Below are 23,310 nucleotides of genomic sequence, written 5' to 3'. Positions count from 1 at the left end.
TGTTCTTCCCTCTCAGTGCTTGAGAGCATGGTCCCTAGGTCAGAACAATCTCATTTCTCATCCTGGCTTTACCATTTACTAGTTGCAGCACCTTGGATATCATATTTCATGTCTTTGAGCCTTAGTTTCCCTACCTATAGAAGACAGTACACCTCACAGGGTTGGTGTAAAGAAAAAATAAGATCACGTCTGTGAGCTCTTGGTTTTACTCTTTTAGTTCAAAAGTACATAATAACATTATTGTTTTTAAATATTTTATTCATTTCTTTTAGAGAGAGAGCAGGTGCGGGGGTCGGGCAGACGGAGAGGGAGAGAGAGACTCTCAAGCAGGCTCCAGCACGGGGCTCCATTTCATGACCCCGAGCCAAAATTAAATGACTGAGCCACCCAGGCTCCCCAGTACATAATAACGTTATGAAATAATAATAATAATAATAATAATAATAATAATAAATAATAAAATAACAACTTTGGAAATGATAATAATACATTTTTTATTTCATTCATCAAATATTTATTGAGTAACCACTGTTCTAGAAACTAGGAATATAACAGTAGTGGGAAAAGACAAAATCTCTTCCTTACAGAGCCAGATTTTGGTGAGAGATCTCACTATCAAACAGATGAACAGGTAGATACATAGTATTTCTAACAATAGTAAGTACAACGGAGAAAACTAAGTCAGGAGAGAGATAGGAGTAAAGGAAGGGAAGTGGGTACAATTTTAAAGATGGTGGCGGTAAGGGGTCACTGGAAAGGTGATATTTAACAAAGATCTGAAGCAGATGAAGGAATGAGCTGTGGAAATATGAAGAAAAGGGTTCTAGTAAGAAGAAACTAGTAAGTGCAAAGGTCCTGAGGTAGGAACATGTGTTCCTAATGTGTTTAAGGAGCAGCAAGAGAGATAAACAGTCAAGAGAAGAGGGAATAAGAGGAATTAATAATCAATAATATTATAGTCATGTTAAATACTAAAAAAAGATTGATAATTAAAAGTGGGTTGGGGGACCTGAGTGGATCAGTCGGATAAGTGTCTCTTGATCTCAGTTCACATCTTGATCTCAGGGTTATGAGTTTAAGCTCTGCTTTGGGTTCCATGCTGGGCATGGAACCTACTTAAAAAAAATTTAAAAATTAGAATTTAAAAAAGTGGGGCTAACTGTACTTTTGGGATGTCTTATCACTGTTTAAGAAGTTCCCATTAAGGGGCGCCTGGGTAGTGCAGTCGTTAAAGCGTCTGCCTTCGGCTCAGGGCGTGATCCCGGCGTTCCGGGATCGAGTCCCACATCGGGCTCCTCCGCTAGGAGCCTGCTTCTTCCTCTCCCACTCCCCCTGCTGTGTTCCCTCTCTCGCTGGCTGTCTCTCTGTCACATAAATAAATAAAATCTTAAAAAAAAAAAAAAAAAAGAAGTTCCCATTAAGACAAAGGCAAAAGGGCCCGTAAAGAACAGAGGAGTTTCTGAAGCAGAAAAGGATCCAACAGAAAAAGGAAGTTGAGAGTCAAGAGAAAGAACTGCTTCTATTTTAGGTGTTTCAAAAAACGATAACACATATCAAATCCACACTTCAGTGTAGGTTCACAATGTACGCAGGCTCAGTGTGATTCTGAGTTCTCTTTTCTCAGGCTTTGCCTGTGTCTCTGGGACCTACAAATACGTGCACTCTAATAGGATTTTTGTGGCTGTTTCATTAGTTCACTAGAGGTTGAATCATCCCACGGTAGACGGTGTCTCAATCCCATTAGCAAGAGATGGCAGATGCCCTGGGTGGAGACAGGTGTTTCTAGTGGTGGGACGGTAGCACGTGTACCATTGCATTCCACGCCCACTTGAGAGGGGTTCTCCGAGAGCTAACCAGGAAGGGCCCCAGTGCCGGGTCAGGCCAGGTTCCCACCTATACTGAGAAAGAAGGCCCCATATGACTCTCATGGAGGAGAGCTTAATTTCCAAGGAAGGTATGCTGAGGCCACAGAGAAGTCTCCACTATGGAGTTCACATTCAGTGGGGAGAGTGAAGTCTCTGAAACCCCTGTGTCGATTTCAAAAACACCTCATACGCAGACAACTGTCTTTTAGTCCGAAAGCATACATTTTTAACCTAATAAGCAAACTTGAAAACATCATCTTATTTTTCTACCCACCTTTCCAAGTAAGTTTATAGAAACGAGGGAGCCTTACCCTCCGTGAAAACGTCCCCTTTTTTGTTCTTGCTGAATCCGTATGTTCTCCAGTCTAAGTGGACTTGGGATGAAGCCAATCTCACAGCCTTCCTTCACGAGCCTTCCTATCCACCAATCATTGTTATATTTCTGGAATGCAGATATAAAACTGCTATCAGTAGTAATTCACTTATCTTCACATACCATTAATTAATTTCCAAGGACCAGAAGAACCAAATACTGTTTATATTATACTATATTGTATATAACACTATTTCTATTATATCATACAATTTTATATATATATATATTTATAAGCATCCACAGACTAAAGCCAAAGTCTGCAAACTTTTTACCTAAAGGCCTGGATAGTAAATATTTTAGGTTTTGCAGGTCACATGATCTCTGTTGCAACTTCTTAAATCTCCTATTGTCACATGCATGTGGCCATAGACAATACATGAACAGGTGAGCATGGCTGTGTTTCAGTTAACCCTTTCTTTCTAAAAAAGACTGCAGGCTGCAATCAGCCTGCAGGCCACAGTTTGCCAATCTCTGGGCTAAAGTTGGGTCCTAACCTTTGGATTCCTTTGGTCAAGAAGCCCTAGCCAATTCTTAAGAAATAGATTTTAGAGGGATAACTATGCATCAGTGTAATTGGAACCCTGGAGAACCAGACAGACAAATCTGAGATGAAATACATTCAACTGTCAGTTATTTGTCAAAGCTTTCAGGTAGATTCCATGATACTGTCTGTAATCTACTCTCACTGGAGAATTGTCATCTTCCAAATATAGGTTTACAAATTCAGATCTTTTTCAGATGAAAAAGAAGCCTCCTCTTACAAAGGTTAAGCATATTGTACACATGGAGTTTTTGAAATAATCTCCAAATGGCCTGAAGTCCAATAGGAACACCAGGATTTCTATTTACATAAAGTTCCATGACACGTAAAATCAGAAAGTAAACCCATGCAAAGGCTTCAGCCAGTATGGGGTGAGACTCTGTGAACATGATCTTATTCAGTGGGTGAGCAAAATTGTATTTGTAATTACAGATTTGCTGAAGCCTAGATCAGAAGGCATATTTAATCCAAGGCACCTGCCTCAAAGGAAGGTTTCAGGTAGGTGATTTTTAGAAAGCAGGTTCTGTCCTATTGTTTACATCCTCCAGAGATGATTCCAAAAACTTTGTCTTCATCAGTGTTGGGCAAGGTAACTCTCTCTCTCTGATCCAAAAAGTATGTTTTTTTTTTTTCAAAATGAAAAACTATATGTAGTACACTTTGCTTAGCTCAGAGAAAAGTGAAATTTATATGTATATGACACTGACACATTGTGAAGGAGAAATGGATGGTTTCATTAACTCACTGCAGCATGAAATTCTGCATAGCTGTGAGTAATTCTCAGCATCAGCCTCACACTCAAAAGCAAAACGATATGGCTTAGGGATTTGGCCTTTATTATGCACACAGCTCCTGCACGAGGCACGCAGGGCACATAGCTTGAGACTGTGCATCAGGAATGTGGGTTGAGGGGAACGCCTGGGTGGCTCAGATGGTTAAGTGTCTGCTCAGGTCATGATCCCAGGGTCCTGGGATGAAGTCCTGCATCAGGCTCCTTGCTCAGTGGGGAGCCTGCTTCTCCCTCTGCCTGCTGCTCCCCCTGCTTCCCCTGCTCTCTCTCCGACAAGAAAATAAATAAAATCTTAAAAAAAAATAAAGAAATGTGAGTTGACCTAATATAAAATTTTGAACAATCGAAGTCTTGATTTTTCCCATCTTCCCATCTTGTATTTCAGGGTAACAGGCCTGAAATAACAGGCCTGTTTATTTTGGAATCAACAAAAGGCAAGGAGGCCCTTTTAGAATCTTTGGTGCCCAGGTCTGGAATGTAAATCTTCTTGTGGTGGGGACAAAGCAGACTATGAGTCAGAGTGTCCTAGGGTTTAAGTTACTTCCTGAACCGTAAGTTAGCCCGCTGGAACACTAATTTATTAAACGGTACCCAAGCGACCTTAAAGGGCTTCCAGAAACAGTTCATGGCAACTTCCCAATCTGTTTTAGCTTCGTTGTAGGAAGCATCTAAAGCTCAGTGAGAATCTGGCTCAATGTAAATGGAAGTTCTCTGAGCTACCCCGCAGGAAGCTGCCACATACATTCAGGAGCTTCACACACTCCTCATTTGGTGAATGTGATAAGCAGAGCTGCAGCTTTTCTCTGCGCTTAAGCTTCTCATTACTGAAAAAGTGCTTAACGCCGAGCTTAAGAGATGGCTGTCTAGATGACAGATGAGAGGAGAGGGGACAACTTGATTACAGAAATGTGTTGATCTGCGCTGATGCTCCCGGAGTATGTGCCAGGGGTTCTGGGAAGGTCCCCTAGTGTTGCTCCAATCCTTCTCATTCTCATTTCCCTAACACGGTTAGTACTTTCTCTTTCTAAGATGTTTTCTTATCGGGTATTTCAAGATCTGAAAACAAGCGGCTCTAATCCACGTAGGATTACCAGCTCAATACCATACATCGAACTGCCCACCTGACAAGAAAGTCACTGGTCAAGAAACATATAAATCAAAAAGCAGCCAACAGGACAAATTGAGAATATCGATGGAATGGAGGAAAGCAATAACATACAGCAAGGTTGGAATGTGGGTGTGAGTGGGTGTGCATAAAATATGCGAGAACTTCTCTTACCTTTTAAAGTTCTGCTTCTCCTTGGAAACAATGGATGTTAGCAACTAATGAATAGGGTTTGGTCATTTTTGATGGAAATGGTGAGACAATCCACTTAACCATTCAGATGCTAGGGCACATGTTTCAGGCTTAGGGTCCTTGTCTACCAGGCAAATGTGGATATCCTCACCTCATATGCCTTGAGAAGGTACAAATCAAGTTGATGCTACCCCCAGCTTCCTGTTAGCAAGGCTCTGAACCGTGTGTGTCTGTACCCATCCTCTCCCTGCGTGTTACAATGGGTAAGTGGTCCCCTTCTATCAAAAATCTCGCCCCCCCTCAACTTGGGGGTCTGGATCCCCTCTTCTTGCCTACTCAAAAACTGTACAACTTTGCCTACCTTTCCTTTCCCATCAACCTCTCTCTCTGTTTGTTAATATTAGCACATGCAGGTGCTCCACAAGCTCCCGTCTCAAAAGAAAACCTTTGACTTCATATCCTCCTCAGTCTACTACCTGGTCAGTGTCAACTTCCTTGAAAGCATGCTCTACCCTTGCTAAACATACTTCCTAACTCCCCTTCTCTCCTCATCCCCCTTCATTTGGCTTCCAGACAATCGTCCCAATGACTTCTGTGCCGCTGACCGCCATGCTGCCAACCCAAAGTCCATTCCTCACTCCTCATGTCACACAGCATTCGCCACAGCTGACTGCTTCCTTCTTTGGGTCACACGCCTCTCTTGATGTCCATACATTGCTCTGTCCTGGTTTTCCTCCTGTATCTCAGGCTTCTCCAGTTCCGTTTCCTTATTTGTTGAGTCATTTCATGTAGCCAACCTCTGTGGGATGGAATTCCTTCGGGTTTAATGTCGGGCTGCCTTTTCTTCTCCCTCTACTCTCTCTTTAGGTGACTTCAATAATTATCACAGCTTTAAATGCCACACATAATCTAATGACCTCAATTGACATCTTTGGCCCAACCCTTTCCTCGAAGTTCCAGATTCTAATGTCTAACTTCTACTTGATATATCCTTCGAGATGTCCCCTCCCCATCTGTCCTTTCCCCACCTTAGTCTTCTCCATCCCCATTGCTCAATTCACAAACCTTGATTTGCTTGATCATGCATGATGTCTCCCTCACTCTTAGTTTCTTCACCTGGTCTATCACGACCACTCTTCACTGAAAGTCTGCAATAGATCTCAAATCTGTCTACTTCTTTCCATCTCACTGCTGCCATGCTGGCTCAATTCCATTGAATGGTTCTAATGGTCTCCCTGATTCTATACTTATCCCACCCCAATCCATGGTCTCTACAACAATCAAAGTAGCCTTTAAAAAAATAATAAATTCATCCCACTCCTTTGCTTTTAAAGTCTTCAATGGCTTCTTATTACACTTAGAACAAAATCTAAAGTCTCATCATCACTTTAAGGTCCTCTATGACCTGTGCCCTGCTTAATTCTATGGCTGTCTTCTACTACTAGGTCCCTGGCTCACTGCATTACAGTCATATGGCCTTCTTCTAGTTAACTGATTGTGCCAGGTTTTTCTCCTACTGCAGGGCCTTTGCACATGGTGCTTCCTCTCCCTGGAAGACCTCCTCTTGCTCTTTTTAAGGTTGGCTCCTCTTCATCTTTCAGGTGTCTACTTAAAGTTCACATTGTCCAAAAGGCCTTCTCTGATCACCCGTGTACTTAAAAGTATATATAACACCCTTATCCCTATATTTTAAATTTTTTAGCATCTGCTTCGTTTTTCCCCCCAAAGCATTCACAATTTAGAATTATTTATTTGCTCATGATCTGTCTCCCCACTAGAATTTCAGTCCACGAGAGGAGGGAATCTGTCCGCTTTGTTTATAGCTGCCAGACAACATCTGCCAGGGCCTGGCACATACTCGAACACAAATGTTCAAGAACTGTATCTTGCATGAGTACCCGAACAAAGGAACAAATGTAGACAGAGCCTCAACCAGCTCTCACGGGCACAATGCAAAGACAGACAGCTAGAGACCTCCAGATGTTTGACCTACTTGCTATCAGGTGGTTAAAGTGTTAAAACTATGAATACGTCTCGGTGTCACTAATACCATTGTAGAATGCAGAGCTTCAAAGCAATGATTTGCAAAATTGTTATATATTTACCACCTGCATCTCATTTTAGACTGGGGGTAAGTGCAGGTGTTTCAGCGATGTGGAGCGATCGGTTTTTATTGATCACACTGCCTCAGGTTTCACTTTACTGTCCCACTCTCTTTTTTAGAGGGGCATGAGGGTGTAGCTATTTGCCAGTGTATGCCCCCAGCCCCCCCCCCCCCGGGAAGCTCTGTGTAGAACAAGGCCGGCAAGACTGTGCTCCTGACTTGGCCTAATTCTTGTGCCCATCTTCCAGATGCCATCCCTCCCCTCTATTCCAGCCCCTCACTCAATCAGCGAGCCTTCCAATATATTTCACTGTCAGCATGGATAACATGCTGAAATCTTTCCTATCTTAAAAAAATAAAAGAGCAAATCAAAATTTAAAAACACTCCCTCGATTCCATACTACCTTTTTCTGGCTACAATGCATTTTCCTTTTGGAACTCAAAGCTTTTAGGAAGAGCAGATTGTAATTCCTCTCCTCTGGACTCCAGATTATGTGGGTAAAGGCCTATTAAGTGTCTTCACAGGGCTTTCACAGCACCCCAGATACAGTGTACCTAAAAGCCAATTCACAACCACATCCACCTTGCAACAAGGCTTCTCTTCTCCCCTCTCTGCCTTCTTTATCTGCCCCTCTTGGTCCCCAGAGCGACCCCCCCGCCCCGCGCTGACACCACCCTCTACCCTTTCTAGTGAGCTGTAGAACTGGCCTTTCTCCTTCCTTCCTTTCTCTCTATTTCACTTTCTCCAATATCCCCGCCCATGTGAAATCTCCCAGTCCCAGTCGGTCTGCTGCCTCTTCACTCCTCCCTCCAAGCTGCTCCCTCTCTCCAGCCTCTCTGCTGCAATCTCCGTCCAGCCTCTGCAACACTCCTTCAGCATCAGAGTTATAAGACACAAGGCTGGTGGCACCTGTCCATTATTTAAAATTCCTCTCCAGCCCACTGCTTGGTGATAAAGTCCAGGCTCCTTGTCAGGGCCAAAGAGGTCCTTTCTTATCAGGCCCCTGCCTCTGTGACTTGGCCCATTCCCTGTACCACTCGCTACTTCCTGCCCTCTAGCCTTGCTGCACTGCTCCTGGCTGCTGCTTCCACAGGATCCACCCGCACACCCACCCATCCTGAACTCCCTCGGGCCTCACCATTTCTGTAGAGCGCCCGACCCCTTGATCCTCCTTTCCCCAGCCAGGTGGTCCCTCCTGGGGGACTTTCTTTTTCATCAGGTTCCCACAACACCTATTCAATTTTACTACAGTAGAACTTTCTACGACGCCTAGTAGAAACTAGGCACCTGCCAGTGTTTTCCACTAGACTCAGAACTCCCTGGAAGCGGGGACAGTGTGCCTTCATCTCTGATCTCTTGATGCCCTGCACAATGTCTGAGATGAAGCAGGATTTCAATTTAGGTTGACTAAATGATTTTTTGATGTCATCATTCCACCTGCCAAGTTGCAAGGCCTCAAGTCCTCCCTATACCTCTCAATCCCTTAAGCTTTCTGTTTCCCAAAGTCCTCTGCCCTCTTCCTAGCTTTAATACTTTAATTATTAATTATACTCTGTAGTGTTGGTTCCAAGATCAAGGTCCACAGGATTACAGCAGAGATGTTTATAATTACAATATCCCTTGTAAATGGTCCCTCATGGGTAGGCGCCGTGCCACCAAACTCAATGTTTCCCTAAGTTGGATCCGTAGACCTGTGGCTCTGCAGTTGTGCAAGGTGATTAAAAGGTGACCAGGGGACCACAGGACTGTCCTAAATCCATCCTATGATGACGGTGATGCAATGTTTTAAATGCGGGATCATCCAAGCAATGATCTCAGTCTGCTAGATCTCAGTGAGAATGAATGGATTTGGAAAGCCCAGCAAATTAAATGAGGTAACACACTGACAGCTCCTCAGGGCTTCTCTCGGTTCAGTTTGGCTCAGAGCTGATTTCGGCTCTTGCCTCGTGGCAGGTTAAGGGACGCAGAGAGTCCTACATTTACCTCTTTAATGTGGAGAAAGTCCTTGGCATCAAAGGAAATGGCTGTGCTCGGGACAGGCACATCCTCGTCCAAGGCGCCACAGTAGCTCACGTTCGTCTTCACAGCAAATGCTACAGGCTTGGACTGGGGACAGAACATGGCATAAGGATGGAGGAAGAAGACAGAGTGGGATTTTTCACATTGAAAAATATAATAAGATAATTGATAGTACCAGGCAGGAAGGGAAACCACTTTCCAAAGAGGTGTCTCAAATGGGTTTCACGGTCCCTGGCAGCGTAGAGAAATCTGCAGCGATGACTTTAAAAATTATTCAACCCAATCAGCCCAACCATTTTCCCCCTCCTGTGCTCCTTTCCAACATCCCAAACAAAGAATCCTACGCTAAAGTGCTGGGGAAGGATGGAAAGACAGGAGGGGGCTGTCTGCTTTGTCCTCTACTCCTCAAACTTACGTTTGTTATTTCAAATGATAATAGACAGCCCTTGGGATACAGGAAATGTGTGCCAGGTCTTAAATTAAAAGGAGGTGGTGGGAGTAAAATAAATATTTTTTGAAATAGCCTCAGATCTGAAAACCTGTGGAATCCCACTCAGTAAAATGAATACCTTGTCCTACCAGGAAAAACAAAGGCCAGTTAGGGGTAGACCAGAAGGACGAGCACCATCTTCTCCCTAGGTAACAAAAGCTGGTTCTGAAACTCTTTTTAGGCAAACTCCTCCCCAGCAAAGTGCTCTTGGGTGGGTGCAGCCTCTCAGAGGCTAAGCAAACCAGCAGCCTAAGCTAACGGTGCTGCGGCTGCCATTTGGGTGACCATGAAGGCCACAAAAAACTCTGAAAGAAAACTAAAACAAAAATTAGCCGCAAGTGAGAACACAAGGTTCCTGCAATCCTGGGCTGCTTTGTTAGTGTCTCATTTATTGTGCTGAGAACATGACTGGGGAGCAAGATTGAGGCAAGACCCCAGTTAAAGCCTTACCTATGTCCCTTCACAGGCACTGCCCCACACCCCCTTCAGCCAACCAAGCACAGATAGCATGTGTCACAGCAAATGAAGATGCCTTGTTATTGGCATCGTTCCCCTTACTGCTCTTATAAACAGTTTACTGTAAAAACAGAAAAAGGAAGGAATTCATATTACTTGAGCTTCAGTTTTTCCTCTAAAAGGTAGAAGACTGGATCAATATGCCTTAGGAGTCTGTCATGAAGGGCAAGGAAGAGAGGCTGGCCACAACCCCTGCCTCATATTTTGCATAAAACTTCATTTGACAAAAGGAGTCTATGCTAAAGGAAACAAACACACGAACAAACAAAAAACAGTTTGGAAGGCATAGAACAGGAGATCTCTAGCAACTCTTCCAGTTCTAAGATACAAAAATGCAGTTTGCTCCCTCTTGCCTCCTGTGGGTACAGAGATTCCTAGATGGGGAACATCTGTGGGACATCTGAAGTTCTATTTTGGCAATGCCTTTGATTGTTCATCTTTGCTGAAATGCTAATAGTTTTTCAAAGCTCCTAACTTCATGCGGAACTTGAGGAGGGAGACTGAAACTGAGAGGGGAGCAGTAGAAAGACCCACGGAACAACAGTGCGCAGGTAGCCAGAAATGAAGACTGATGGCCCAGAGAATGAGGGGTCGGGAACGGGTGGAGCAACGTGTACCCTAGGAGGCTCTCTGTCGACACTGGGAGTGGCAAGCTTAATATTAGCCACAACTGTGAAGTTGGAAATGCCCAATAATTCACCACCATTCCTAACACAAAGGGTGAAGGGTCGGGGTCTCAAGAAATGGCCCCCTGGGAATGTTACTAACCTCTCTTAGGGGGTGAATGGGTCAGGAAGCCTTACAATCTGGTGCCTTAACAGGATGATCATAAAATGACTGTTCCAGAAGAATCTGACACAGGGGACAAGCAGCTGCTACCTGCTGAGGAACACGCCACTTGGGAGTCAAAGAGGGGCAAGAAAATCACCTTTGCTCTCTCAAGCTGGATAGCGGCTTGTTGTTCTCTCTCCTGCCGAATCGCTTCCCGATCCTCTTCCAGAGAGACATCGGAGTCTGATGGCCTGCTCGTGTAGGAATCCGCTGAACCCTGCAAAGGAAACCCCAGAGTGGTTTAAATGAGATGATGTGGAGCTTCTTCAATCATCACATCCGTAACAGCACCCCGGAGTGGGTTCTCTTCCTTTGCACAGGGGTTGGTGCACACGCTCTGCGCCTTTGTTGCAGGTATACGTTTAGCCGGCAGAATATAGTTAATCATCTTAGTAATTCAGAAGATAGCAATGTTGTGAGGGAAAATATTTTGACTAGATTAAGGGCTAGGAAGTGAACTGCATGAAAATTATGTGATATCCAGTTCCATTTCTTCTTGTTTTATGCGATCTTTTATATTAAGCCCATACTCATTTGCGGACCTGAAGTTTCATTCCATTCTCCTTTTTATATACACATCTGAGGGAAAAAGATGCTCAGCCTATGATAAGAGCTAAATTCTACCCATATCTGGGGCTACAGAAGACAGATTTATCTAAGATTTCAACACAGCGAAGCAGAATCCTGCTTTAGTAAGTGAGTTTCCAGTTCTAGTAACCACACCATTGAACTCTTCCTCTATTAAAACTTAAGTCATTGGGATGCCTGAGTGGCTCAGTCAGTTAAGTGCCCTGCTCTTGATTTGTCTCACGTCACGATCTCTGGGTTGTGAGATCGAGCCCCACATCGGGCTCCATACTGGGTGTGGAGCCTGCTTAAGATTCTCTGTCTCCAGGGCGCCTGGGTGGCTCAGTTGTTAAGCATCTGCCTTCAGCTCAGGGCGTGATCCTGGAGTCCTGAGATCGAGCCCCACATCAGGCTCCTCCGCTGGGAGCCTGCTTTTTCCTCTCCCACTCCCCCTGCTTGTGTTCCCTCTCTCGCTGGCTGTCTCTCTCTCTCTAATAAATAAATAAAATCTTAAAAAAAAAAAAAGATTCTCTGTCTCCCTTTCCCTCTCAAAACAAAACTTCAGTCATTGTCTTACACTAGCCATACATGGTCACTATGGCCACCAAGCCATGAACTTAAAGATGAAAACAAGGATGTCCTCAACAGAAGCAGACATCTAGAAGGGCTATTTGAACAACACCGAAATCCAGCCTGACAGATGTGGCCAAGGTACTGGAGGTGCCCAGCATCACTCGGTATTCATGGCATAAGAAGAGATGAAAATTACAGCAGCTAGTTAAAAAGTTAAAAAAAAAAATCCTTGAAGTCTGCGTTCTGGTCGCTGAAGGAACGTCACCCTTACGATATCCTTAAGCTGGCATTACAAGTTGATATTTGCATAGATGATGACATTTACACAGCAGAGGTATTGACAGAACTGGTGTATTTGGCATGTTTCATACATCATGCACAGATTTTGAAAAGCACAGACCTACCCATATAGCTGAGAATCTGCTATCCATTGCAGAAAGGACTCTTAAGAAAGGTTGACTGCTGAAATGGATCCTTTGAAAGTTTTCCTAAACTTAGAAACGTTAGGGTTAGCACAGATTTTCCTGGTGGCCTAGGACAGTAACTCCTGGTGAGAGGTTTTATCAGAATGCCCACAGAACCCTGGTTCTTCATTCTGCCTCTGTAACTTGCTTTTGAAAACTGTATGCAAGTTACTTCGGCCACTCCAGACTCAGTCTCTTCGTGTGCACAATGGCAACACTGCTTACTTCAAAGAATTAAATGGAATAAGACATAATGAACAGCTAATTGACTTAGTCCTCACTGTCATACCAGCACAGAGCTAGCTGCTTTGCGCACCTCACCTCTCTGAATCCCTGTAACAGTATAGAAGCTTTGATTCAAACTTGGGCAGTCCAACCTTAGAACCAGCAGTTTGAAATCCTGCACTGAGCTGCACTTGATATTAAAATATTTACTCCAGGATCTGGCACATGGTAAGCACATAATAAACGGTCATTCTCATCCCTGTTTCCTAGTCCTGACAGCTCTACATTGATTTAAAAAAAAAATTAACTCTAATCGTTTTTCAACTCACTTATAATATATACGCACAATCGCCCACCTCAAAAAGTATCCATTTTTCTTATTGTATTTGTTGTCAAGAAAACACTATGTTTTTTTCCCAGCTTTATTGAGATATAATTGATATATAACATTGTGTAATTTTGCGGTGTACAATTTGTCGATTTGATGCACTTATATATTGCAAAATGATTACACTATAAGTGTGATAACTGCAGTGTGCCCAAATCCATGCACTTTATGTAGCACTTCTAGAAGTGCCCTTTAAAGAGGAAATGGATTTGTTAAACAAATTACAACCAAATTCCTCTGTGCAAAAGTACTGGAGAAAAAGCTGGACCTACAGAATGGATCAATACAGGGTGACTGACTATTCTATAGATCCCTCACTGCTGAAAAATAAAAGCTACCTTGAAGTCCTTTAAATGAGTTCTCTTAGAACACAGCTTTTGAGCAAATTTAGGTATACCTGCAAAGAATCCAGAGTAAGAGCGAAAGAAAACAATGTTTCTAAAACATGTATGAGAACAGTTCTGAGTTAGTTCTAGGTGATGCTTTGCGGCCGAGTGACGTGTGCTGCAGATCATTTTAAGGCCCTGGACTGGCTGTGTGAAGGTGTCTGGACTGCAACATAATGGCGCTGCATGAAGTCAGGAAGGAGGCACTTGCCGTGTTTTGCAAACATGTGCTGGGGAGGCTGATGACTGTAGTCCAGGAGCAGGCAGGCTCCCTGCTGGAGCAGTGAGGCAAACGACTAAAATAGACAGTCTACTGCTGACACGAGGAGACAGCTCATTCCCGAAACTACTTTAACGACTTTTCATCCTGGCATTCCATCACCTCTGAGCACACGAGAAGCAACTCAAAGGATTCCTGCAAATGAGCTTGATTTTGAAATGTGAACAAGACTGGGAAAATTTCAAAATTACTTAATAAGTCCAGCTATTGCCAAATACGTAAAAGCAGAAGCTTCTGTTTACTTCCTTGTTTCTAAAACTATGGGTAGAGGGAAAGATAAGCACTAGGATATTTGTTTTCATAATCCCAGGGTTACAGCATTTCGACATTTACTCTGGTTTTTCTTCTTCTTTCTCTTTTTCAATGTCATCTACATTTCTTTGAATACAGAAATCCCTGCTGCTGTCTCTCAGGGTTCTGGGGAAAACAGAAGTCCGCCATCAAGAGCCCAAATTTGGCCCATGGACGTGTTCTGCTGGCTTGGCAAAGAAACAGTTTCTTGTTTTTATTTTTTGTTTTGTTTTGTTGCGACTGGGTGAAAAAGGTATAGACATATCCGAGGAGAAAGAAGGAAAAGAAAACAAAAAGGACCTGGGATATATACAAAGGCTCAGAGAAAAGAACAATAGAGCCACAGAGTAGCAAGAGGAGACTGCCTAGGCCAGACTGGAGGAAGGATCTGGAAGGGAAGGGGCTATTGGAAGCTTGGTAAAACAGGGCTGGATGGGGGCTGCCAGAGAGCTGGTTACACGTTTATGATCAGGCACAGGGAACTGGCAAGAAGAGAACAATGCAGGATGCCAAGAGGATATAAGTGAACATGTAAAGATTACTAGCTCTGGAAAAAGCTGGAAAATGCAGCCCCCCAGTTTTCCATTCTCCGGAATTCCATGTCATAAAATGGGTGAAGAGTGAACTAGCCAGTTTATCAGGTGAGCCAAACCTGTGCAAGAAGCATGACAGAGGCTAGCGTCAGAAGTTCCTAAGCAGACACTATGGCAAGTCACATCTTGGTCTCCAATGAACCAACTAAATCAGGAGAGAAATGGGAGCAACTGCTGCAAGAACTTTTCATAAATATAATATGTGTATATGTGCACATACAGATGTATATGTATATGCATGGATATCTTTTTTTTAAGATTTTATTTATTTATTTGACAGAGACACAGTGAGAGAGGGAACACAAGCAGGGGGAGTGAGAGAGTGAGAAGCAGGCTTCTCGCTGAGCAGGGAGCCCAACTCAGGGTTTGATCCCAGAACGCTGGGATCATGACCTGAGCGGAAGGCAGATGCTTAGTGACTGAGCCACCCAGGCGCCCCATGCATGTCATTTTTTTTTTTAAAGATTTCATTTATTTATTTGAGAGAGGGAGAGAGAGAGAGTGAGAGAGAGTGACAGACAGCATGAGAGCGGGGTAAGGGGCAAAGGGAGAAGCAGACTCCCCGCTGAGCAGGGAGTCCCATGTGGGATTAGATCACGGAACTCCAGGATTATGACCTGAGCCCAAGGCAGATGCTTAACCGACTGAGCCGCCCAGGCACCCTGCAGGGATGTCATTTTAAAAGCCAAAACATAATGCACCCTAGTAAACATCAAAAGAAAGAGGGATGCCTGGATGGCTCAGTCGGTTAGGTGGCCGACTCTTGGTTTCGGCTCAGGTCATGATCTGGGGGTCCTGAGATGGAGCCCTGAGTGGGGCTCTGTGCTCAACAGGGAGTTGGCTTGAGGATTCTCTCCCTTCCCATTGCCCCCTCCCCCTACTCACGTTCTGTCTAAAATAAATAAATCTTTAAAAAAAGAAACACCAATCTTTCCATTCACATAAGGCTCAGACCCATTTTCCACTCTTTTTTCAATATTGAAAACAGATTCATGCCTTTCATGAATCTTGAGTGCAAAATACAAAACACTGATGGAAACACTGGGAAATCAGTTTACTGTTGTCCTGGAAGAAGGAAAGCCATCTCCAGTCAAACAATGGAAGGGCTTCTTCTCATTCCCACAGAGGGGGCATGACATAGGGGAGGGAACAGCCATGGGCTGGGGGCCCAGACGGTGCCGCATAGGATGCTCTGGCCAGTTTTTCCTGGCTGTGGATGTTGGGCAACTTAGTTTAACTTTCTGAGTCTCCACTTCGTCCCCTAAGAGATGAGGATAATAATATACACCTTGCAGAGTTTCCCAGGGTTTTGTTTGAGATGCAACATCACTCCTTTTATCACCATTAGAGAAATTCAGGGAATGCCAGCAACTAATCTTTGACTCACTAAAATTCTGGCAGCTTTCCAGCATTAAATTTTTGGCTGTCCCAGGGTTTTAGGACTTACGTCTTGTTGTTGTTGTTTTTTTTTTAAAACAGCATTACTGAGGCATAATTTATTTACTATTAAATTCGCATGTTTTAAATGCACAGTTCAAAGATTTTTAATAAACTTACAGAACACAATTTATACCACAATCTAATATTAGAGTATTTCTACCACCTTCAAAGAGACCTGTGCCATCACCAATCCCTCTCTAATCCCACAAGACCCGCACATCCACTTATGACTTTGTCCTTTTAAAACAGGAATATATTTTCTCTTTTTATGAGGAATTTTAGTATTTGTATTTTATTATTTTACTCTACGTTTTGTGTTTTATTATTGTATTTTATGAATGTCTTAGTATTTTGTCAGGAAAGTAGAGTAAGGAAAAGGGAGAGTTCACAGATGTTTTATTTTATTTACTTCATTTTAGTTTATTTATAAGATTTTATTTATTTATTTGTGAGAGAGAGAGCAGAAGCTGGGGAGAGGGGCAGAGGGAAAAGGAGAAGCAGATACCTTACTGAGCTGGGAGCCCAACACGGGGCTCAATCCCAGGACCCTGGGATCATGAGCTGAGCCGAAGGCAGCAGCTTAACCAACTGAGCCACCCAGGTGCCCTCGAATATCTGATTTTAAAATGCATTAACAGCAGAACAGAACCTCGTTCTTGCTGGAACTTTAGGGCTTCGAGGTCAGACAGTTCTGAGCCTCTCACTTGCTAGCTCTGCTGTCATTCACTGAACACTAACCTCTGGTCAGGTTCTGCAGTGGCTACTGCTTGAGAGGAGAAGGGCTGAACCGTCTGAGATTCTTTCCTCATTCGAAAAATGGGAATGAAACCCTTCAGGGTTATTTTGGAGAATTAATAAGATACAACATAGTATACAAGCATAATAATAGCACATACTAAACCCCTGCAGTCCAAGAGAACTTTCTGCAATGATGGATATTCTCTTTATGGGTGCAATCCAGTATGGTAGCCACTAGTCACAGGTGGTTATGGAGCACCTGAAATGTGACTAGTAAGACAAAAAACTGAATTTTTCATCTAATGTTTAAACGCTTAAAATTTTATTTTACTTCAAATAATTTAAATTTAAATACCCACACGTAACTAGTGGCTACAATATTGAGCTGTGCAGGAGCAGACATTCCAAATGTCAGTTTCCCTTCCAGATCAGACAAGTGAATGTCCAACTTGCTGTAAATGTGGTATTTTAATAGTTGTACTAAGTGGACTAAGTGATGATGGAATATCCAGAGAAACATATCACTCCCGATAGGTTTGAGCTTGTTTCTCTCCACCGAGCTTGCAATGACTTAAACAATGCACTTTTCTACACTGCAGAAGGAACAAACCTTTTCTTGATTATTTTCCCAGGTAGATGGGTGAATGGCCCACTCACAAGGGTCCCCTAAGCAAAAAGGTCTCTTAGGTATCCTTTATGTTTACAGTCCAGCCCCACTTTCTTACAGATACTTTCTTTTCCTTCACCCCCTTCACCAAACATGCCAGAGCTTTTTGCTAGGGTACCCAGAGTAGATTCTCAGCACTTCAGCAGAACAAGGAACTTTTGAAACTATACCTTAGAGATGACAATTAAACTTTGCTTTGCTTTAAGGTACCTTGTGCCATTTCTTGTAATTAGGAGGCTGGGTGATAGAATGAGGCAGCTCTGTGGCCCACTTCTACTGGACCCTAAAGACTTGAAGGTCAACCCCAGACATGAATCTAAGCTTCGTTTGGGGGCTTCAAAGAATAGCCAAGGGCAGCAAAGCAGTATGCTCAGAAAAGGCCATAAAGGGAAAGGGAAGAGAATAAATGCTTACTCAACTCTTACTTTCTGTCAAGACAGGGAAATTGAAGGGACCCCTTGCCTTTTTTTTTTTTCCTTTGCTCCTTTCCCAGCTCCTATTCTTGCTAGGGCCTGTACCCCCACCCCACTCTACACTTGCCTTGTAATGCAAATGGCATACTTCCTCCTTATAAGGGACAAAGAGACACTGCTATCTTTGGAGTCTTCCAGGACAATAGATAATGTCTAAGGAATGACGAGGCGGGGTCATCGTAAACATTCTCCCAAACCACTAACTCCAAAAACCTTGAAGCCAAGACCCCTGGCTTCAGGGAATGAGTGACTTATGAGGGACACCTGGACCCTGTCCTTGTTCTGGCCAGTTCCTGGATGCCTAAGAGGCCATGTGCACCAGACCACAAGTGCCAATAAAAACCCACACCCCAAGCAAAGACGAGACTCATGCTCCTTTCCTTTCCAAGTCTCCGGGATGCTCTGTCTGTATTTCTCTCTCTATATATGTATCTTCAACAAACTCTGCTTTCACTTTCTCCTGGCTCATGTTTGATTTCCATCCTGCATGAAGCCAGGGACCTTCTTGGCTGGTCCTGTGGGACCCCCATCTCTGGGTCCTCGAACCCGGCCTACCTGACACCAATGTGATTTATTAACTTATGGACTTTATATCATCCCATGAACCCTATGAAGTAGGTTATGATTATCCCCATTTTACAGATGGGACATGTGAAGCTAGAGATAGGCAGTAAGAACCTTCCTCTATGCCACTAGCACAGGGTGCAATGCAGTGGGCGGGAGTGTGGGTAGAGTCCTCTAAAAAAATTTCCTCTACACAATCAGATGCAAAAACTTAAGTCAAACGTTTTAGCTGCCTTCGGTAAAACAAAACTACATTCTATGATATTTTAACACCGATCATATACTAAAATTTCACTAATTTGGAACAACGGATGTAGGTAAAGAAATGGCAACTGAGATCCTGGAAAGTGAATTGCAGGCTGCTTTTCAAAAGACGTTGTTTGCTAACTAAACACGGTATCTCTAGATTATCAAGGTTTTGATTTGTGGATTCCTTTGAGCTTCTGCTTTAATGACAGGATTTTTACACAACATTTTAGTTATTGGTAGGAAATTATAAGGTACCTTTGAGTACCTTAAAGCACCTTAAATGGTCACTCCTCCAATTGTGTTTACACTACTTATATACAGACTATTTCTTGTAATTAAATTATAACTACATACAAACTTACAGTTAAAAACAAAGTGCCGGCTTTGTCTGAATTATCTCATTAGTGGAATCCAAATTAATGGGTTCTATTATAACTGTTTTACATACAGTTTATTTAAAAGGAAGTAATATTCATTTAGAAAACTTAACCAGCCTCACCCATCTTGTTGTGTTGACTAGTTTGACAACGGCTGTAATTGCCTCATTTCAGATCGCTATTTCTTTCATTTGCCAAGAAGACCCATTAATGGAGGTACGATAACAACAGAAGAATGTCAACTGACCTCACAAGCACAAAGAGGGAAGTGACAAAAAGGCCCAGATGGAGATGGACGGGAAGTCTGTATCAGCCAGAGCCATTAGGTGCTGTGGGAAAGGAGTTGAAAAGTGGGCTAAGAGCAGATTTGCAATTAATCATTGGTGATGGTGGTAATGGGGTGGCAGATTCTTTTTATATTGGGGGTCCTATAAGAACCCCAATTTCATATGGTCCTGCTTAATATATTGGGGGAAGAACAAAAGCTAAGGATTACTTCATATGGATGCTATCTGGCAGGAACGGCTGATAATCAATGCATAATATCGTACAAATATGTAAGAAGTGTGACATCAATGGTCACAATTAGCAGTAAATCAAAACCTTCTGTGAGACTGAGAGGTAACATAAGTTGCAAAAGTCACGATTGGGTTTTTTTGTTTTTTGTTCTGTTTTGTTGCCTCTAGTAAGAAACTGTATCCTAAAGGTAGGCATGGTGAGATGCTGGGGCTCACTCTCCTTAGGGAAAGGGATCACCTGCTGGGAAGGTGGCCTCTAGCAGTCAAGCTTTACTACAGCACCGGCCACAGAATAACATCATGGGACACTGAGCAGCCACCCCAGGAACCAGCCCTGCCTGGTCAGAGCGTAGTGAGAGCGCCGGACCAATCCATGTGACACAGGTGAGTGCCACGGCGGCTACACCTGACTGGCCCCTGCCCTGGCCCCGGTAAGCAGTAGCCAGGGCACGAGGTCTTCATTCAAGGGCAGCAGCTAGAGCAGCACTAATCTAGTTTTAGCTGACATGTTAAAAAGGAAATGACAGTATTTGCTCAGGAAATCCTGGATATGCTGCTGGTAGATGCAGACCTGCATACGGATGAGGGAGCTAATAGTTTCTTGTAAATGTGGACTTCTATGGCCCTTCTGGAAAAGTGACTGAGAAGTGCTTCCTTCTCATGTTGTCCCAGAGTGGTTTGCAAAAAGTAGCCCACAAAACACTACTTTTGTGGTTGATTTTTGAGAGTCGTATTAGAGATATGATAGTAAATATGTTTCTACTAAAAGTAGCTTCAGGCAAAGACTTACATCTTTAAAAAAAAAAAAAAGACCTTTCCTTCTGGCATATAAAGGGAAGGATAATATAGATTGGTTTAGAAGAGAAGAAGAAAGTATGGAAAGGATAAGTCCACCTAGCCTGTATATTATTTCTGGAGCCTCAGAAATTGATGTAAATTACCTTTAATTCACTGGAGATATTTTTTTATTCATTAAGTTTCTCATTGAGTGAATGTGTACTGACAGTTAAGGAATCCATCAGGAGCAGAAAGGCTTTCCCGGGAGATAGCTGCACGTGTAATGGAAGCCAGAGTGAAGCATCTACTTCATTTCAGGTGGGGATCACGCCTTACCAGCTTTTGTTGACCTCAGAGTGCTCAGCACAAAGCCTTATTCCTCAGAGGAGCTCCAAACTACTTACTGAATGAAAGAGTGCATTAACCTTAAGTGATAATTTTGATAGGCAACATTAAATATTAGTAATCATTATAATATCAAAGCCAATAATAACCACAATAATTTATGGAGTACTTATGATGTCTATATACACGTACTATGGTTAGGGTTAAGCACTTTTATTTTATTTTATTTTATTTTTTAAAGATTTTATTTATTTATTTGACAGAGATAGAGACAGCCAGCTAGAGAGGGAACACAAGCAGGGGGAGTGGGAGAGGAAGAAGCAGGCTCCTAGTGGAGGAGCCTGATGTGGGGCTCGATCCCACAACGCCGGGATCACACCCTGAGCCGAAGGCAGACGCTTAACCGCTGTGCCACCCAGGCGCCCCAGGGTTAAGCACTTTTATTAATTGTGGTCCTGGGAAAGAATATTTCCTGGAAAAGACCCAGCAAAGGCTAGATGGGCATGAGTTTTTCTCTTTGGTTACCAGCCAGTCTCCTAAGTGTGTGAAGCCTGTATGTCTTAAGTTAAAAACAACTTGATGTAACTTAGTGGAGTAGTTTAAATTTAGATACAAATGCTGTTTTTGGATTATAAGAAAGGGACTGATTTGAGGGTGTTTGAGAGGTGTGGTGGGTCCCTTATGCACACTTGCAGAACACTTGCCACTCTAGGTCAGAGCTGTGCCAACCCCTGGTTACCTCCACAGAAGAAGGACTCTTCCAGCAGCTTAATGTCACGGGCCTTGTACGCTAGACCGCCATGTTCCTTACACACTTGCTATCCCTTTGCTCTTTGGGGCCTTGATAGCGACTACACAGTGCCCCGCCCTCCTCATCCATGTGGACCAACCCCATTTGGAATGGGGAGTGGCCAGAGCTCACATCCTTCCCCTGGGGTAGTGCCCTTCCTCCCCAGTGTGTTCAGAAGTGGGAGGAGATTAAAGCAAGGCTTGGTTTTTGACTCCCATCTGATAATTCTGTGTTGGAGCCCATTAGGTAGAGGAAAAGGACTTATTCTTAGTTCAACCTTTGGAACCAGGAAATGAGGCTTTAATCAGAATAAAACAGCATTTTACAGATGTTATCTAATTTAATCACCATAAAAACTTTAAGAGACAGAGTTCATTTTCTGCACTGAAGTAAACAAGGCTTAGAGTCACCAATAATATGCCCAAGCTTGTGCAGCTGGTGAAGTGTAGTGAACTTTGGTGTGACTGACTCTAAAGTCTTTGCTAATAGCTAATAACTAAACCCAGCAGAGGTGCTGGTAGGTACTGCTGGATGAGCAGATCATCAAGGTTGGAGGCATAAAAAAAAGTAGAATCAATTTCTCTCTCTCTCTCTGCATTTAAAATGAACTAACAATTACTAGGATGTTCTGTTCTCTCTAGTACATTATCTTGATTTCTCTCCAAAGTTCTTTTGAGGCCTTACTGACAGGCCAAGCTGCACGCTCTAAACCACCCAGCTATCAGCTAGTGAAGCCAAGACTTGCCTTTCAAGCAAGAGCATCTCTTGGATGATCTCTGAGATTCCTCTGAGATCTGTTCTTAAAGATGTCTTTATAGTGCAAGGAATTAGGTCTTCAAGTAACTGGGGATGGAGTGTTCATTTGCATTGACATCAGAATACATATATTCAACTATTATGAAGATGTGACCATCAAAGCTGTAAGCTTTCTCTCTCCCCTTTTGTCAGGCCTATCCATTAGCTCATTAATATATCCAAAGTGACTAGCGAGGAAATTGACAGCTGCTCACTTTTTATTAGGAACTTTTTTGGACCAAACAAACAAAATACAAGTTAAGAGATGAAATTATTTTTTATTTTATTTTATTTATTTATTTGACAGAGAGAGAGAAAGCCAGCGAGAGAGGGAACACAAGCAGGGGGAGTGGGAGAAGAAGAAGCAGGCTCCCAGCAGAGGAGCCTGATGTGGGGCTCGATCCCATAACTCCGGGATCACGCCCTGAGCCGAAGGCAGACACTTAATGACTGCGCCACCCAGGTGCCCCTTAAGAGATGAAATTATTGATGAAAATGAGTCTGGGAGAGATACTATGATTTCATTAATTCTGATCACCTTTATTTTTCATTAGGAAACCTAAAGAGAGGGAGTGATTATTCAGATGAGAGCTGGAAGAAAAAAGCAGTTCAGACTTGGGCTTTGAAGCTAGACTGCCCCACTTTGAATTCTAAGGCAGCCAATCACTAGATGCTTGCTTTTGGACAAGATATTTAATCCTTTTATGCTTGCCTTCCTTTCTGAAAAGCACCATATTAACCTAACTCATGAACCAGTTGTGAAGTTTATGTACTCAGAACCAACGGAGGAATCACTCAGGACAGGTTAGCAAGTACACTTCAGTTGATAGATTTATCCTGGCCCTTCGTTTCTTGGGTGAGCCCAGCTTGTTGTTTTTAACCCCTCTCTAACAAATAGATTGCTATGGCAAGATCACATTCTCTTTTATGACCGGGTAATATTTCATTATATAATATTCCATTATATATATATATATATA

At 43.0% G+C, this 23,310-nt stretch overlaps 1 protein-coding gene across 3 annotated transcripts in view; it reads right to left on the bottom strand.

The window, feature by feature from the left end:
* Positions 1–23,310, bottom strand: part of CACNB4 (calcium voltage-gated channel auxiliary subunit beta 4) — a 237,477-nt gene that overhangs the window by 38,780 nt on the left and 175,387 nt on the right. For 2 of the 3 annotated variants that reach the window (XM_040644965.1, XM_040644957.1), the window contains exons 3-5: positions 10,928–11,047; positions 8,958–9,080; positions 2,177–2,307 (exon numbers count right to left, since the gene is read on the bottom strand). In XM_040644965.1, coding sequence (XP_040500899.1) covers positions 2,177–2,307; positions 8,958–9,080; positions 10,928–11,047 — 374 coding nt within the window. The remainder of the gene's footprint in view (positions 1–2,176; positions 2,308–8,957; positions 9,081–10,927; positions 11,048–23,310) is intronic. The other variant, XM_040644961.1, reaches the window with a different exon arrangement.

The sequence above is a fragment of the Ursus maritimus genome, unplaced genomic scaffold (assembly GCF_017311325.1).
Source record: "Ursus maritimus isolate PB19 unplaced genomic scaffold, ASM1731132v1 scaffold_1, whole genome shotgun sequence".
Lineage (NCBI taxonomy): Eukaryota > Metazoa > Chordata > Mammalia > Carnivora > Ursidae > Ursus > Ursus maritimus.
The sequence above is the reverse complement of the archived record's forward strand: the minus strand, read 5'-3'. Positions and strand labels throughout refer to the sequence as shown.